The sequence below is a fragment of the Cydia amplana genome, chromosome 26 (assembly GCF_948474715.1).
Source record: "Cydia amplana chromosome 26, ilCydAmpl1.1, whole genome shotgun sequence".
Taxonomy (NCBI): Eukaryota; Metazoa; Arthropoda; class Insecta; order Lepidoptera; family Tortricidae; genus Cydia; species Cydia amplana.
Genome location: NC_086094.1, coordinates 2308958 through 2326275, shown reverse-complemented (window position 1 = coordinate 2326275; position 17318 = coordinate 2308958). Strand labels below are relative to the sequence as shown.

The following is a 17318-nucleotide window of genomic DNA, read 5'->3' as shown; positions in this document are numbered from 1 at the left end:
TTTTAAAATTTGCCGCCTTTTTAGGGTTCCGTACCCAAAGGGTAAAAACGGGACCCTATTACTAAGACTCCGCTGTCCGTCCGTCTGTCACCAGGCTGTATCTCACGAACCGTGATAGCTAGACAGTTGAAATTTTCACAGATGATGTATTTCTGTTGCCGCTATAACAACAAATACTAAAAACAGAATAAAATAAAGATTTAAGTGGGGCTCCCATACAACAAACGTGATTTTTGACCGAAGTTAAGGAACGTCGGGCGGGGTCAGTACTTGGATGGGTGACCGTTTTTTTGCTTGTTTTTTTTTCTACTGACTAGATCTACTTGACCATCTATAACTATACTTCAATACTTCCATTGTGGGATTCCCCCGTGATTTACCAATAGACAATATAGACATATTATACTTTGACAGTTATGCTTAGGGTTACCACACGCAAAGTAAAAGTCCCAATTTACTACCCGGTCCGTGGTTATATTGTGTTGTCTGCCCTGAAATCTTTTTTTCTTGTTATTTAAAAGCCAAACCACCGTTAACTGGATTCCATGTTAACCCTAGAGTGATCGCATTTTGCCGCCCGTGGCTAAAGAACTGTGATTACTTGAACACGGTACATTTGTCAAGGTCATTTTTTGTACTACTAAGCGTAAAACTATAATAAACGTTACTTCTTCTAACAGTTTTTGATTTAATTTATCCCATTAAAGCTGATATATAAAAAAATAACACTCAAAATGCTTCCCACGCGAACATTCGCGTTTCATCAAAAGGCGCGACTACTTTAAGCCCCCTCTACACTTGTGAGCGAATCGCGGCGCGAAGCCGGCGGTTCACACACATAGTCTGGAGGGGGCTTTAGGGTTAACCCGCTTAACATTTTACTCATTTTTACCTTTAATCAATATATATAATAAAAGGAAGTGTACAATGTGCGTGCCGCTAAAACTCAGAAATGAGCCCCGATACGATCAAGGGAGTTTTATGGTGTGGTAGCCCTCTATCTCCCGTCCATGAAGAAGTTTCCCGTTTTTACCTGAAGCGTGTGCTTTTGAAGATATGAGGGCTGAAAGCTTCGCCCAGAGCCAGACCCAGAAGCTGTCGTATTGTTATTGAATATTGAACCTTAACTTAATAGACGAAAGTTCAGAATAGATCGTGAAATATATACCTACAAAAATGTGTACCTGGTGTGGTGTCTCGGGTCTCGGAGGCTAGACATTTCTAGAACAGTCCAGAACATTCGGGAGGATTCGAGAGCATTCCACAGCATTTCAGAACATTCTGGAATGTTTTCAAATGTTCGAGAATGATCTAGGATAGCTATCATTGTGGAACATTCCAGAACACTTTCGAATGTTCTGGAATATTCTGAACCATTCGAAGCCTTTTTTTGTAGGGTCAGAGCGGAGCTACCATTGGTACGCGTAGGTATATAGAGCAAGATCCGTCATGAGGTTCGAATGTTCGCGAACGACCCAGAATATTCTGGATTGTTGTCGAATATTCGGATATAGCCTAGAATCCAGAATATGTTGTCGAATGTTCGAGAACATCCCAGATCATTATGGATTATTCCAGAACACTCTCGAATGTTGTAGAATATGCTGGAATATTGGGGCCATTTGATTTTTTTACAACTACCACACAATAACATGTCAACTCCCTGAGCGAAGCCGGGTACCTCAGCTAGTATTATTATACGTAAGACAATTTTGCCCTATTTTATGGGTAAAGTAATTTTTAAGCCACTTGTCACCCTAAAACGAGGTGACAGTGACGTGACAGGCCTCACCCGCCTCAAGTCAAAACTTGTACAAGATCTCGGTACGCAATTACGCATTTTGGGCGTACGTTTTTATGCGTTAACTAATTAGTTTATTAGATATTTCACTATTCAATCAGTAATGAATTTATACTATACACCACGTCATAAGTGAGTTCCTATCCCCGTAACGTAGAAAAACATGGTAACAACATGGCAAAAGTGAAGTGCTATTGAAATTGTTTTTTTAAGGTTTGTATTTATACTTGATTTAATATGTTGGCAATTATAAAATAATAATTAAGGAAAGGTCATTGCGAACTGATAATTTATTTTTTCAATAATTACGAATAACCTAACCTATAACCCTGGATAGGTTGAGGTTACACTGAAAATTCTTTTTTTACCTAAAATATGAAGCAAAGGAAAATCAACTCTATTTTTCAAATAATTTGGATTAAATTTCAATGGCTTAAACTGAGTATGGTGGGCAGGACAAGGCTATAATGTATTACGCTGGAAATTCTATTTCATGTGACCATATTAGGGACTTTTAATGTAATTTATAAATAGGTATTCATTTGTTATTTTTATCTTATCAGAAAAAACACTAGAAAACATGTTTCATCTCTAGTGCTATAATTGGCATGAGTCACCAATGTTTGATGATTATGTATAATTATGTTTTATTTGATTTGACATGAAATTAAACTTCACAAACAAAATGACAGATAAGAGACATTGATACACATTTAACATTGATATTGACATGTTAATTAATTTTTTTTGATACCAAATTAAACCGGGTTATATCAGAAGAGGGGCAATAAGGATCTCGTTCAAAATTATTAATCCTACATACAATAATGTTTAAGCAAAATGGTGCACCATAATCACCAATCCAACAAAATATTCTTGATTAAATTTTTTAGGGACATGAGCTTGTTTAATCAAATTAATAGGTACTATTAAACCACCTAACAGTTATGTAGTCCAATACTACAACTATGGTCCACATTTTCATAATTTTCGGCTTCGCACAGGTTAACAAATTATACATAAACCTTCCTCTTGAATCACTCTATTAAAAAAAACCGCATCAAAATCCGTTGCGTAGTTTTAAAGATCTAAGCATACAGACAGACAGACAGACAGACAGACAGCGGGAAGCGACTTTGTTTTATACTATGTAGTGATTAATTAATAGCAATGTTATCTTTACTATTTTCTGGTTTTTACCATCCATTTATGAAAGTATTTAGCATCAGGACAGGACTAAGTCATTCAAATAATAGTCATGCTAAACCAAAATAATCGAGTTAGTTTTGGATTCTAGTTGGAAGATTTTTCACTATAGCTTGATGTTTGATGGATTTACGGTAGTTGTTTAGATATGAAAAATTTCAAGTATATGTAATCCTGATGTATCATTTTTAACATCCAATGTTAAAAGAGGGGTGTTATAATTTCTGTGTTTTATTTAATGGGCACAAAAAAAAGAGAGTGCAAACACCAAAATTTGATGCTTTTAAAGTAGAATCTCCAGGTAAGTTAAAAAAAAAATCAATATCAGGGGACATCTTACACAGATCAACCTAGCCCCAAACTAAGCAAAGCTTGTACTATGGGTGCTAGGCGACGATATACATACTTATGTACATAGAACACCCATGACTCAGGAACAAATATTAGTGTTCATCACACAAATAAATGACCTTACCGGGATTCGAACCCAGGACCATCAGCTTCACAGGCAGGGTCACTACCAACTAGGCCGTCATTTGCGAATAGGTATGGCCAGGGAATGAGATTTTTCAGGAATAACCCATTTAGTAAACAATTGTTTCAGGATTATGGAAGAAGACAACTCCGGCTCTGATCGCACAGTGCTGCTGACAGACTTTGTTGACAAACCTCAGAAAGTCGAAGCCAAAAGGCGGAGGTTGAGCCAATTACAAGATAGGAGCAAGCAAGCAGACCAACGTGACGACGAAAACACAGCGCGAGATGATGTAAGTCAAAATATACAAACAGATTTACCAAAGATTAATATCGAAAAGAAATGGCTTATAACAAAATATTTATCAAGCATTAATAAGACTAATATACGAAATATTCGAGGAAATGAATATTTGCACGAAAAAGCGCCAAAATATGCAATAGGTTCTCAAACGTATGCTGGAAATACAGAACTTACAACTAAATTTAACGATAGTGTCATAAGCCTGGATTCGGATGACGAAACGGAAAGTAATGAAAAGTCTCAAAACCAAGACACAAATAAAGGTAAGACTGAGATTTCTTCTGCTAATGATCTTTTACATGAAACAAAATTAAAAGTACTCAAGCCTGCAGCGATCAACGCTCGAAGAGCTACTATCAATATTTTTGAAAGCAATACAATGTTTTCTAATGACAATGTGTCGCAAAGACTAAAAGAAAATGAACCTGCCAGACTTGAAGTCTTGAAACCATCTATAATTAATGCACGGAGACCAACGACGCGTTTTGAAGAAAATATTTTAAAATGTTATTCGAGCAATGGAAAAGACATGTCTAAAAATGATAAAATGGAAAGTGGATATAATAAACCAGCTGATAAAGATAGTAATAGATTTATATCTCCTGGATTCTCTCCATTAAAAAGTAATATCCCTAATACTACCAGTTGTACTAGTTTAGGAACAGCTGCTGGTATATGTGTTGCGACAGAGGCTAAAAATAGTTTAACATCCATTTTAACCGTGTCAAATAGCAAGTTAAATACCGATATTTCCGACAGTACTATCATAGATAATACGTATTTCCAACAGGATACAGAAAATAACGCAGTTGCAAACGCAAAAGGAAACAAACGATCTGGTAATAATGAAACTCAAATAGAGCATAAACGCATTAAAATGAATCTGAAGCCAGTCAAACAACATGAGGATACTGAACAGATGACCAATGAAAAGTGTAAAGCGAATGAAACATGTGAAGAAATAACTAACGAAGAACACGCGTCACATGATAAAACAATAAAGATTAGACCTGCAAAATGTTATGGACATAACGAACCAAAATCGAACTTAGAAAATAACGTATGCGAAGCAGAAAAGAAGCTGGAAGAACATATATTGCCTGGAAAACCAGAAATAAGCAAAGTACAATATGAGCAAGTAATAAATGATGCACCTACAAAACTACAAATACCGAGCGACCCAGAAATAAGTCAAGTACCTCGTGAAGAAATGTGTGATCGTCATACGCAAGATGGAAGCAAAATGCAAGAAAATCGAGATGCAAACAAAAAAGCAGATGAACTCTTAACAAGTGAATATGTTCTAGATAAAACAATTGGGAATAAAATAAGTAAAAACCAAAAAACATGCCAAGTCGTTGATGAAACAGCACCAACTGAAGCAAACACTGAGCCAGAAACCTTGGAAGATCAAGATTCCGCAAATGAAGTATTAAATACAGAAAGAGCTATCAAAATACTAGATAAAACAACACTAAGCACAACAAACGAGGCGCAAGAATCGACACAAGTACAACATGCCAAAGTTCAAAACAGGCAAATAAAAAGCAAAGTATGTGATAAACAAGAAACAAACAAACTATATGAAGAGCAAACAACACTCAATAGAGAAGACGAAGAAGAAGAAACACGCCAAGTAAGCGGTGAACAAACTACAACTGAATCACACAGCAAGCAAGGAACAGATCAGGTAAATAAAACACCAAGAGAAGCGAGTCTCAATGTTGCCTCTGAAGATAATAAACGTGGGTTGAAATTCCAAATATTCTTTTTAACATACATTTTGGAAAATCTCATAAATGACGAGTACCCAGAATTTGCAATAACACTTCAAAATATCATCAAAACTTTACTCTATAACGCTAGACATGGGTCATTTCAAACCCATGTGCAGTATGCTTGTCCTAAATGTGGCTGTTTATCTTATTATTCGTCAAATTTGATCAATAGAACAAAATCTGGTGTAAATAAACTTAACATCGAAAGTACTCAAAACTGCGATCTATGTCGCGGCGTTAGAGAAATACACACCTCTTACCTGGAAAAATACTCCAACAAAAAAGCTCACATTGGCAACAAAAAAGGTGTTGAAAGTACACCGGCAATAAAAAAACATGCGAAACAACTCGTGGAGCAAAGGGACAAATCAAAAACACAGGAAACTATCAGTAATTCTAAAGCAATATTAGAAGAAAATAATAATAACGATTCAGTATCTAGGTCTGTAGTAGAAGACATAAGTGTCAGTTTAGCTGGTGATAAAGAGAAACAGACCGACAATATTACGTCAACTCAGAGTACTCTGGAAACGCAAACAGGAAATCATAATGATTCAAAGGAACACAACATTAACAGTGACACACCTTTCATAGAAACATCTGAAACTAAAACTCAAGGAAAAATTATATTAACTAGTAATAATATGAATGAAATAGTTTCAATTAAAGATAAATTAACAATAACTAACAAAAGAACGAATGAAATTGACGAAAAATCCGTTATTCATAAACGTATGAAAACTGTCACAGAAAGTAATAAGACTCAAAACGAAGAAAATCTGAAGACAAAAGATAATTCTTCTTATTTGGCAATTGATTTCCAAAGTGATAACAGTGCCATTGAAAATAACAAGAAAATGGATCAAGCAACGCAAATAAATAGTAACTCGGCCGTTGAACTGCCAAAAAACATATCAACAGGCATACATAATGTAAACCCAAGTATAGGAAGTAGTCATGTAAATAATAAAACCCGTTGTTCAGAAACTGATAATAGCTCGAATCTTGTAAATCCTGCAGTGGTTGTAAGCAATAGTGGTAGGGCAGATTTTAACCGTGATGTCCGTTCCGCACAAAATGACAACAATTCGAATGAACAATTCGAAACTTCAGAATCAATAAGATTTAAGTATTTTTGCTCTATTTGTAATGAAACACTCACTACTGATTATGCTGCAGCCAGGCAGCACAGGACTCAGTTCCATCCTGAATTTAAACACCGCCATATTATTAAAAAAATTAGAATTGGAATTAAAAGTAACAATGAACAGGAGGAAAAACAAAATGATGACCGTGAAGATCCAGGTGCAGATAACTTTGATAATTCAAACAGGATCTGTGGGAGTGTAGATGTTGCATCAGAAACTATTAGCACCGCGGCTATACCCAACCAAACAACCAAAAACTCTAGAAATAAAAGGAAATCAAGTACCAATAGTGATACAAGATGCAATGAGGATGAAGAAAGATGTGACAGTGACGAAAGTTCATCTTACGGTGGTCATTCGTATAAACCGAGTGAATCAAGCGACGACGAAGACGATGATAAAAGAGATGGTGAAGGCACATCTACTGATAACAATGCTTACACTACAAGCAAACGTCAAAGTTACGCTTTCATATGTGAGTTATGTAATCAAATATTATATTCTGATTATGCTAGACGAAAACATAGGATTCGTCAACATCCAAATATGCAAGGTAGGCCAATATTCAAAAAAATTAAAAAGTTTGCACCGAAGGGCAAGGCATCGAAGTCAAATAACGAAAGCAAAAGTGACACTGATAGAGTCACTAACGTTGGAAAGGTCAATAGCACAAGGGGCGGTAAAGTTATTAAACGTTGCAATGCTAATAAATGTAATAATAGTGAAAATGCCAGCGATAGTGACTGGAGTACGGTTAGTAATTCTGATTGTGTTGATGAAAGCTCTACTAGAGAACGAAAAGCCCACAAAAATAAAAAATGTACAGAGAATACAGAAACAGTTAGTGAAAATGAAATTATAAAAGCAGCATCTGATTACTTAGTAAGAATGAGAAAAAAACGCACCACAAAGCTCTTTGATGCTGAACGTCAAGGCTCGCGTGCAGTTGCTATTAAAGAAAACGCTGAAAGTGAAGAATATGATAGTGATTGGAACTATTCAATAATTACTAGTAGTAGTACTGATGAAAGTGCAGATAGTAGTCTAAATACAAGCTTCGTCGTTGAAACTGATGATGAAATGGAGGAAGATTATGATAGTCAGAAAACGGATGTCGGGGAAAGTAATGATGACAGTAATTTAACCACTGACGAAGAAGACCTATCAGTTAGTAACAATAAAACCCTAAACACATCCATGCGCACAAGTAAGAAAAGGAAACAACGTTTATTAAAGTATGTTAATCATTCAGCTGATACCGATGAAACAGATGGCGATCAGCAAGTAGCAAGCGAAGGAAGTGACAACGAACTATTAACAGATAACGATAATCAGTGTGATAATAATGAAATTGTTTCAAGAAACTTCGGAGAAGAAAGGTTTAGTGACGATGAAATTATAAAAGTGTCTGAGAATACCCGTAAAAAGAGGAAAGAACGCATGTCGACTCTATTTGACGATGATATTGAAATTTTAGCACAAAATAACGACGGCAATGAACAAGAACCAAATAATGAAACAAACAATTTAACTAATCATATTATTCCTGTCGTCGATAAAAGTGGCAGTGAAGAAGTTAAAATTAATAAAAGTTATGAGGAAAGACCTGATTTGAGAATAGGTGAAAATGATGATGAAAACTTTATAAACGTACGAGACGACCAAGCACAAAGTAAAAAACTATACTGTAATACAAATGATAGGGATTGTGATATGGAACCAGCGATTGAATCTATCAATACTACAGTGGTTAGCACACAGAATAACACTAGTGAATCAAGCCACGTGAAACTCCGCGACGATGATCGCCACGAGATAGACCTGATTGACTGTCTTCTTAAGGAGTACACTACTGCTGATCAACGAAATGATTCATGTGCCAATAAAGAAAAGGACGGTGAAGATGACAAAGAACCTGAAATGCATAACGATCAAATAGGAGACAACATTGACAATCAACCTTTACTTCCCCCTGAAATAAACAATTGCTTAGAAAATATACAAATCACTAATGTAAGAAGCATTGTAAATAAACTGTATATTTTCATATGCCAAGAATGCTCTTACGCTACGGACACCTATGACGATACCATACGCCATTGCCAAAATCATTTCAATCTAATCGAAGATCCAGTTACTTATTGTAATATTTGTCAAATTAAATACGACTCGTCATGCTTTGAAAGACATGAAATCTCACATGACAAATATTTGATAAATGTCAAGGTTAAATTCTCATATCAATGGCTGTTTTCGAATTGGCAAGCAGTCTTCGAAAATAATCATATATTGTTAGGTGAAGCGGAAGATATGCAAGTGCAAAGCATATATAAGACACATTACGTTTATATGACTGTTAAAGAACAAGGGCCATGGCAGTCTGCTCTATATTTATGTGCCAAGTGTAACATTTTCGTGCCACCTTTAGATATAGAGAAGCATGTGCAGGAAAAGTGCACGCTTACGTATTATGCGTGCGCCATATGTCACCGCCAATTTTTGACGCATGAAATGCGAGAGCACCACAAAATCTACCATACTGATGAGGTCACTCAACCATTTAAAACCATTGTATTTAATGAAAAAAAGGATGATCGCTTAAATTCAACATTAATTCAAATCAAGTTACAATTAACGCAAAATAAACGACTAAATGTTGAGATCTACAAATGTATATGCGGCCTGTGTTTCACAACGTTAAAACAATTCAAATTGCACTTTGTCGACTGTGAATCAGAGACAAACGATGGAGTGCAGTGTACGAAGTGTTTACGGCGGTTTCTGCCTTCAGATTTAGAGATACATATGTCACTTCACCATTCTGCAATAAAATATGAATTCAAAGTACAACAAATCGCCTTCCAAGAAGAACGTGATTATGACAGTTCTGAGCCATTAGGATCTACCGCAGATAAAAATGTTGAAGACTTAAATATTATAAACGAGATGTTAAAGGATGAAACATTATCACAAGTTGATATAAATAATGTTCAGGAAGATTCAGAGATCTTAAGTTCATTAGATAATGCAGTTCAACAAATGTCGATTGATACAGATTCAAATGTCAATAGAGAGGTGACAAAAGATGAATTATTATCACAAAATACCAATGACAATATAGATACTATAGAAGAAAATCTGAATACAAAAAGCATAGCAGATAATTCGGCACAAATAATGTCTACTGCTGACGATGTCAATTTAAAAAAAGACTTCAATAAGAGAGATAGTGAAACAAACCTGGATATTTCTAAAGGGCATTTAATAAACAAAAGTACGGTAGATAATACAACACAAATAGGATCTAATGTTGAAGATTTAAATATTAAACAAGATATGCTAAAAAATGAAGTATCTTCACAAAATACTATTGAAGAGGATATACAAGAATACACAAAAGCTTTTGAAGAACATTTGGAGACTGCAGGTTCGGAACAATTATTGGCTATTGATGAAGACTTAAATATTAAGAAAGAAATGTTAAAAGACGAATCATTTTCACAGAATACTAATAAAGTTAAAGATAATCAAAACAGTCTACATATTGAAGAAATAGAGAACATTAAAGAAAATCCAACACAAACGATGTCTTCTAATGAAGACTTAAATGTTCCAAGTCAATCGTTAAGACCACAAGTAAATAATGAAGAGGAAAATTTGAAAAACGACAATGTTGTTAAAGATAATTTAGCAATCGAAAGAGAAATATCTAAAGTTGTGGAGCCTGAAGATGATATTGTTATAGAAGTGATAGAAGTCTCGGATGATGATGATGATGTCGAATTTGTTGGAGAAGATGTAAATGATCAAAGATTCATTCGACGCCGTCCGTAATGGTAACATGGAATTATATTTATGGTAGGGGGGAGACCAAGAGGGGATTAAATGCCTTTTTCATTTCTCATGCTCTGAAAGAGGGTCATTGTTGTTCTAAAAGGTGTGCAGAAAATGATACGTTTCTGCACTAGAGCATTTTACGTTCCAAGTACGACTATATCATTTTTTACGATAAGCAATTGAAATTTGGGTTTAAATGGATTTGTTAAACAATTTTCATTCTGATATTTAACTCCCCATTCCATAAATAACGATACTTTTGCCAAAATTGTTATATGAAAGTACCCTCAAGAATTACAATTTTTTTACTTTCTCATGTTTAAAAAAAACACATGCATTTTACTTTCCTCGTATTCGAAATGAAAAGTAGAGTGTTTAACTCGGGTGAAAGGCATCATTTCAGCCTCAGACTATTGGTAAATGAGTGCCTTTCATCCCTTGGTTAACAATCTACTATTGTATAACAGAGTTTTTATACTTGTGCCATGTTAGTCGCAAACAAGCGTATGGCCCGTTTGGGCCGTCTACTAATGACATACAAGAAAGGAGTAATTAGTTAATTACTAAATAGTTGTAAGTTTTACATTTCTATATGTTGTGTCGTTCGTGTATTTAATGTTAATTACTGTTTGGCCCAAGGGTGGACTTGTAGAGAATGTCTACCGGCCATAAGGTCACCTTTTGAACACGTTCAATAGAGGCGGTTGAAAACACTGTTTCAAAAATGTATTTTTATTTGATGATAATTTTTTTATATTGTTTAATAATAAGTCAATTGAGTTTCTTGGCGGTTCTTCTCAGCCTTAGAGGATATAGCCAAACGGAGTAGCCACAGGGGTTCCCCTCTGTCGAAAATAGGCGGCCAATGGTCATACACAATGTATGGAGATGGACTGACGTTTATCTGACATGGCTATTTTACGTACGTATACATTTGACGTTCCCCTCCTCCGAAAAATCGGCAGATTGTTTTGTACAGAAAATTTTACAGACAAGGCGTCTCCGTTTGGTTACATCCTCTAAGTATTACTAAATAGTTGTAAGTTTTACATTTCTGTATGTTGTGTCGTTCGTGTACTAAATGTTAATTACTGTTTGACCCCAAGGGTGGACTTGTAGAGAACATCGGCCATAAGGTCACCTTTTGAACACGTTCAATAGAGGCGGTTGAAAATTAGTGTCCGACCGAAGATTCGTTTCGGTTTCGGCCAGTTTCGGACATAAAATCATGTTTCGGCCGTATTTTCGGTTTCAGCCAAAAAACGGCCGGACCTTTCGGCCGGGCCGAAACTTATGAAATGGTACTTCGTACTATGAAACTAAACTATGTGCAAAGATCAAAAAGTTGGGGAGCAAGTAGGACACCAATATTTATGTATACAGAAATTAATTGGTTTATTAGAAAACACAATTCCCCTAATGAGGGCGCCACTGGACGGTCGACGCAGTCTTAATGTGTATAAAAGCGGTTTAATGACATTTTTTCAATAATTTTAATAATGCTACAACAGTTTCGGTTTCGGCCGAAACTAGAGCCAAAGCCGAATCTTCGGTTTCGGCAAAAAAACATGTTTCGGTCGGACACTATTGAAAATACCTTTTCTCAAATATATTTTTTATTGATGACAATTTTTTTAAAGGTTTAATAATAAGTCAAAAGAGTTTTTTGGCGTTTCTTCTCAGCCTTAGAGGATATAGCCTAACGGAGTAGCCATTAACAGGGGTTCCCCTCTGTCGCAAATAGGCGGCCATTGGTCATACACAACACAATGTATGGACTGACGTTTATCTGACATGGCTATTTTACGTACGTTTGACGTTCTCCTCCCCCGAAAAATCGGCAGATTGTTTTGTACAGAAAATTATTTATGAACAGCCCCCAAGGCGTCTCCGTTTGTTATATCCTCTAAGTTGTCAGCAGTAATTTTTTTAACGAAGCTTTGGTTTTATACGATTCAGATATGTAAGGAAAGGATGATTTATTTTTACATTATATGAATGTATACATTTAATAATAATATTGGTATAAGATATTTTTTAAGTCTATCTTTAGATATACCTATATTACCTATATTGATGAATGTAATAAACGTGACAATCAAAATTATTGTTTTTTTATTTACTACCGTTTCCTGTCAATTATCGGCTTGAAGCTGACGCAGATCCGTTTCCACACATCGCAGGATCGGGAAAGTGGTGTGCTCTCGTTACGGAGGCCAAGATCCTCTTTGGGTCGCTGAGCCGTAATAGTTAGTTAGTTTTATTTAGGGTTCCGTACCCAAAAGGTAAAAACGGGACCCTATTACTAAGACTCCGCTGTCCGTCTGTCACCAGGCTGTATCTCACGAACCGTGATAGCTAGACAGTTGAAATTTTCACAGATGATGTATTTCTGTTGCCGCTATAACAACAAATACTAAAAACAGAATAAAATAAAGATTGAAGTGGGGCTCCCATACAACAAACGTGATTTTTGACCGAAGTTAAGCAACGTCGGGCGGGGTCAGTACTTGGATGGGTGACCGTTTTTTGCTTGTTTTGCTCTATTTTTTGTTGATGGTGTGTGGATGGTTCCCCTCCGTGCGCGAGTCCGACTCGCACTTGGCCGGTTTTTTACTAGCTTTTCGCAATTATACTCTAGCACACCCACTTTGTCAGAAAAAGGCGGCAAATTAAAAAAATGTAGGCGCTGGTCAGCCATAGAACATTTGAATTACTGTATGTTCGCGTTAACCTTTTCGACGCCTTTCAGACGCCACGTCACCGAAGTGTCAAAACTGAAATTGAACTTTATGCATATGCACGTAGGTCTATGTTGCTCTGTGGTCTGTGACCGATTAATCGGTCTTTGGCGTTGAACCTGCTGTGCGGATATATCAGTCATTGGCGTCCAAAGGGTTAATGCCCTGGATACCAGCCCTTTAAGCAAAATCTCAGAAAAAGGGGTAAGCTATGATGGCGCCATCTATGCAAACCTTCCCGCTGACAAAACCGAACAATGTTAAATATAATTTTCCTTGTGGTTTTATGTACGGTTTTATCGTGTTTTGAAAATATTTCATACATAAAACTTGCGGTGTTTGTTAATAAAAATATACAATGACAGAAGTTTGTTTACTTTTTACAAGACAGGTGTCAATTAAGGTTTGATTGCCATATAAAAATGAAAATGTTAATTCCCGTTTCTGCCACGACTCTTCTCTTTCCGCACAGACTCTAGTTGACAGCTGCTCAAATATTTACTCTGTCGGTACATGCTGTACAGAATAGGGAATAGTACGCAAAACTCTGCGTAGTTGACGCCACTAGTACAAACCAGGGATGTTGCGAATATCCGCATCCGCAACCGCGGAACTTCCGCATTATTTTCAACATCCGCATCCGCATAAAATCGATGCGGAGTTTAATGCGGATGCGGATGTGGAACAGATCGGTACAGGAACGTCTTAGCATCGGCGTAAGTGCTAGACTGCTAGGTAATTTAGTCATTAGCCAAAAAACCTATTAGAAATGAGCAGTCAAGCGCGAATGGGACTTAATGTACGGAACCCTTGGAACGCGAGTCCGACTCGCACTTGGCCGGTTTTTTGAAATAAAAATTACTAAAATGTGATATTTGACGTTTTTATGTGCCTATCTTGACATCCGCATCCGCATCCGCGGATGTGAACCTTTAAAAATCCGCATCCGCGGATGTCAAAAAATCGGCATCCGCAACATCCAAGGTACAAACAGTAAATAAACCGCCTTGATGCATCAATGTTAGATTATTTGTAACTAATCTATGAAAAAATTTCAAAATCCTGTTTACGACATATTTAACCTTTTGGCCGCCGGACCTAGTCCGCAAAGACGCTCACTCACACGCCAGAGTAAATTTTAAGTAAACAACTAATAAAAAGTTTAGGGATTGTAAATAGTGATATCGATATTTACAATTTATGGTAAAAATCTTCTCAATTTGGCTTTGTCCTTAACCAACTTTAATTTATTTCGAAAATGCCAAAAATTAACATATTTTTTACACACGACAATGTTAAAAATAAAGGTCTTTATCATTAAAAACAACCACTAAACAATATCGATTCATGACGTGAAATCACTGCACTAGGCTGTACGAGAAGGCTTTTATACAAGACAACGGCGCGCATGGACTGGCCGCAGTGCAGACCGACAAGGACTGTTTCCACGCGGATTAAGTAATAATAGTCTCTAGGTCAACGGCGTAAGCGCTCGTCGGTACGTAAACTTTATAAGCGTAACGTTAGAGCCGCGCATAGTGTGTCGATAATATAAATGTACCGGAACTGCATTGGGGAAAATTACACGTGGGTTGAATTGTCAATGAGTGAAGAACAATAATATTTATTCAGTCATTTATTAATGTAATAGTTTGACAAACAATTTAATAGGAGCATACCTAGCTTTACTTTATATCCTAACTCCTTATCAACGAACAATTAGGAGTTTTTTTTACTTTCCATCCTAACTTCTTATCAAAAAATAATCAGCTGTCCTTTTTCGGTTTGGTTCCTGTGTTTTTCGGTTCGAGTGAACAAAGAACATTTTAAGGGTTATAAACCGTCACATAATAAACGTTCGGCGCGCGGCGCGTCCTTTGTTCCTACGTGTGATTTAAAACAGTGTGGTATTTTTATACACTTGAACACGTGTGCGTGACTAAAAATATGCATGTGAAAATTGTAATCATCTTTAATTTAAAATGACTCACTGCAGGGGTATCACGCCCCAGTATACTATCATGTCAAAATGAATCATTTGTTCTGCAAATAGAGACCATAAGGACAGATTTACTTGTCTGACTCTACTGTCTACAGCTGAAGAAGCTCCCTGAACTTCAGCTATAGTTATGCCTGTCTCTCTCTCGTTTTACGTAATCTAGTTACTAGTTACCACCAATTGGCATTTAACAAGTGTTCAAATGCTTAAATAAAACGAGATTTGCGATTTGATATTTATTTTGAATATTTTCATATCGAGTTAACATTCCCATCCCTAGCTGTCTTGTATACAAGGCAACGGCGACGAGGAACATGAAAAACGTTGAAAACTGGAGCAAATTCTTTGATAGCCTTATTATAAAAGAATTGATTAATATAGCTGCTTTAAATGCATTTTTTTTTAAAACAAAGACCTAAAACATTAAAATGAGTGTAATTTTTTTTACAATTGATATTTTTTTCACATTTACCGAGCGGTTGAATTTGTGTCTTGTATACAAGACAGCGGCGCCAGTGTACCGTTCTATCGTTGTCTTGTATACATGCCAACGGCGCTCAAAGGGTTATGTTACTCTATGGTTTACGGTTTGTGCTAGTGCTTCACTCTGGCAGAACATTGCAGTAATTAAAAAAAGAATTACAAAATTACATCTTTATTTCAAAATAATAATAATTAGATATTTTCCTAAAAAATAATTTACAATATCAGCTCGATCGCTATATTTGTTTTTTGTTCATGTTTGATTTATTCTTACTTATTTAAAAAAATATTAAATACTTCTATAAGTGACATTGCCAGATGTGTTGACTTTTAACGAATTGATTAACGTTAAAAATAACTGACAATTGTCCGACTTCCTAAAATTTAGAAGATTTAGTGTTTTAAATCGACACGAGTTGCGAATTACTTATACTCGGTCAACCAGATCTTGACAGCAGAAAAAGGCGGCAGATTTGAAAAATGTAGGCGCGAAGGGATATCGTCCCATAGAAAAATTTAATTTCGCGCCTTTTTTTACTGACAAGGTTTGGTTGACCAGCTATATTAACACATGTATCGTACAACGTTTTACAGTACATATGGCATGGTTACGTAATGTGCTAATTATCGCACTAGTGCGGTAAAGTAGCACCATATGTACTGTAAAAAAAAATTTAACCTCAGATGGAATCCACAGCAATTTGGCCAAGTCCTTACAATTTTAAGAGATAATCATTTTAAGTTATAGCTATCCGTCCATTTGATTTTTTTAGATGTAATACAAGACGAGATCCATGGAACATTTAAAAATATATGTGAATATATTTTCAAATACGATATGTATTGTTTTAGTAAATGCGACAAAAAATACTCATTAATTTATAATTCTAAAAATGGAAGAGTTAAACCTCCTAAGGTCCAGTCATACAAGAAAAAAAGTCCAATAATGCCAGTGAAATTTGAACCTATAGTGTAAGAAATAAGGTTGATGACAGAACAATGCCAATGTGTTCCAATAGGGAATATTACGCATAACTCTGCGTAGGGGGCGCCACTAACACAATCTGAGGGCCTACCGCGAAACATTAAAATCGAAATTTCGTTATCTACCTCTCTATCACTCTTGCATATTCGAGCGATAAAGAGGCAGATATCTAATTTACAATTTTCGCGTTTCCCGGTAGGCCCTTTGTAAACATAGCGCCTTGGTGTATCAATGTCATATTTCATTATCTTTGAAAACTTGTCAAAAACTACACTGAAACTGTTTAAGGCACTTATGTTATAAGTTACTCTATGGCAGCGGTCGGCAACCTTTTAGCAGCCAAGGGCCACATAGTAGTTAACGAAGTTGACGCGGGCCGCACTTTAATATTTATGACTTTATCAGACATTGCCGTTTGTCAATATTACGCATGCGGGCCGCATGTGACAGGGTCACGGGCCGCAGGTTGCCGACCACTGCTCTATGGTCCACAATTTGTGCTAGTGGTGCACTCTGGCGGCAGAACATTGCAGTAATTATTGCTGATTTAACAGATTCAGTG

General features: G+C 36.2%; 1 protein-coding gene across 1 annotated transcript; it reads left to right on the top strand.

The window, feature by feature from the left end:
- The first annotated feature begins 4662 nt into the window (after positions 1 to 4662).
- Positions 4663 to 10545, top strand: LOC134660025 (uncharacterized protein DDB_G0283697-like). The gene is made up of 3 exons (XM_063515724.1): positions 4663 to 5475; positions 6835 to 8724; positions 9706 to 10545. The coding sequence occupies exons 1-3, from the start codon at positions 4663 to 4665 to the stop codon at positions 10543 to 10545; spliced, it is 3543 nt and encodes a 1180-aa protein (XP_063371794.1).
- The last annotated feature ends 6773 nt before the right edge of the window (positions 10546 to 17318 follow it).

Bases quoted from the DNA above. Each gene is read 5' to 3' on its own strand.
- LOC134660025 (XM_063515724.1), top strand. From the start codon at position 4,663: ATGAATCTGAAGCCAGTCAAACAACATGAGGATACTGAACAGATGACC. The intron at 5,476-6,834 runs GTAAATAAAACA...AACAATGAACAG, and splicing joins GCAAGCAAGGAACAGATCAG to GAGGAAAAACAAAATGATGA. The intron at 8,725-9,705 runs GTAAGAAGCATT...AATAATGTTCAG, and splicing joins AAAATATACAAATCACTAAT to GAAGATTCAGAGATCTTAAG.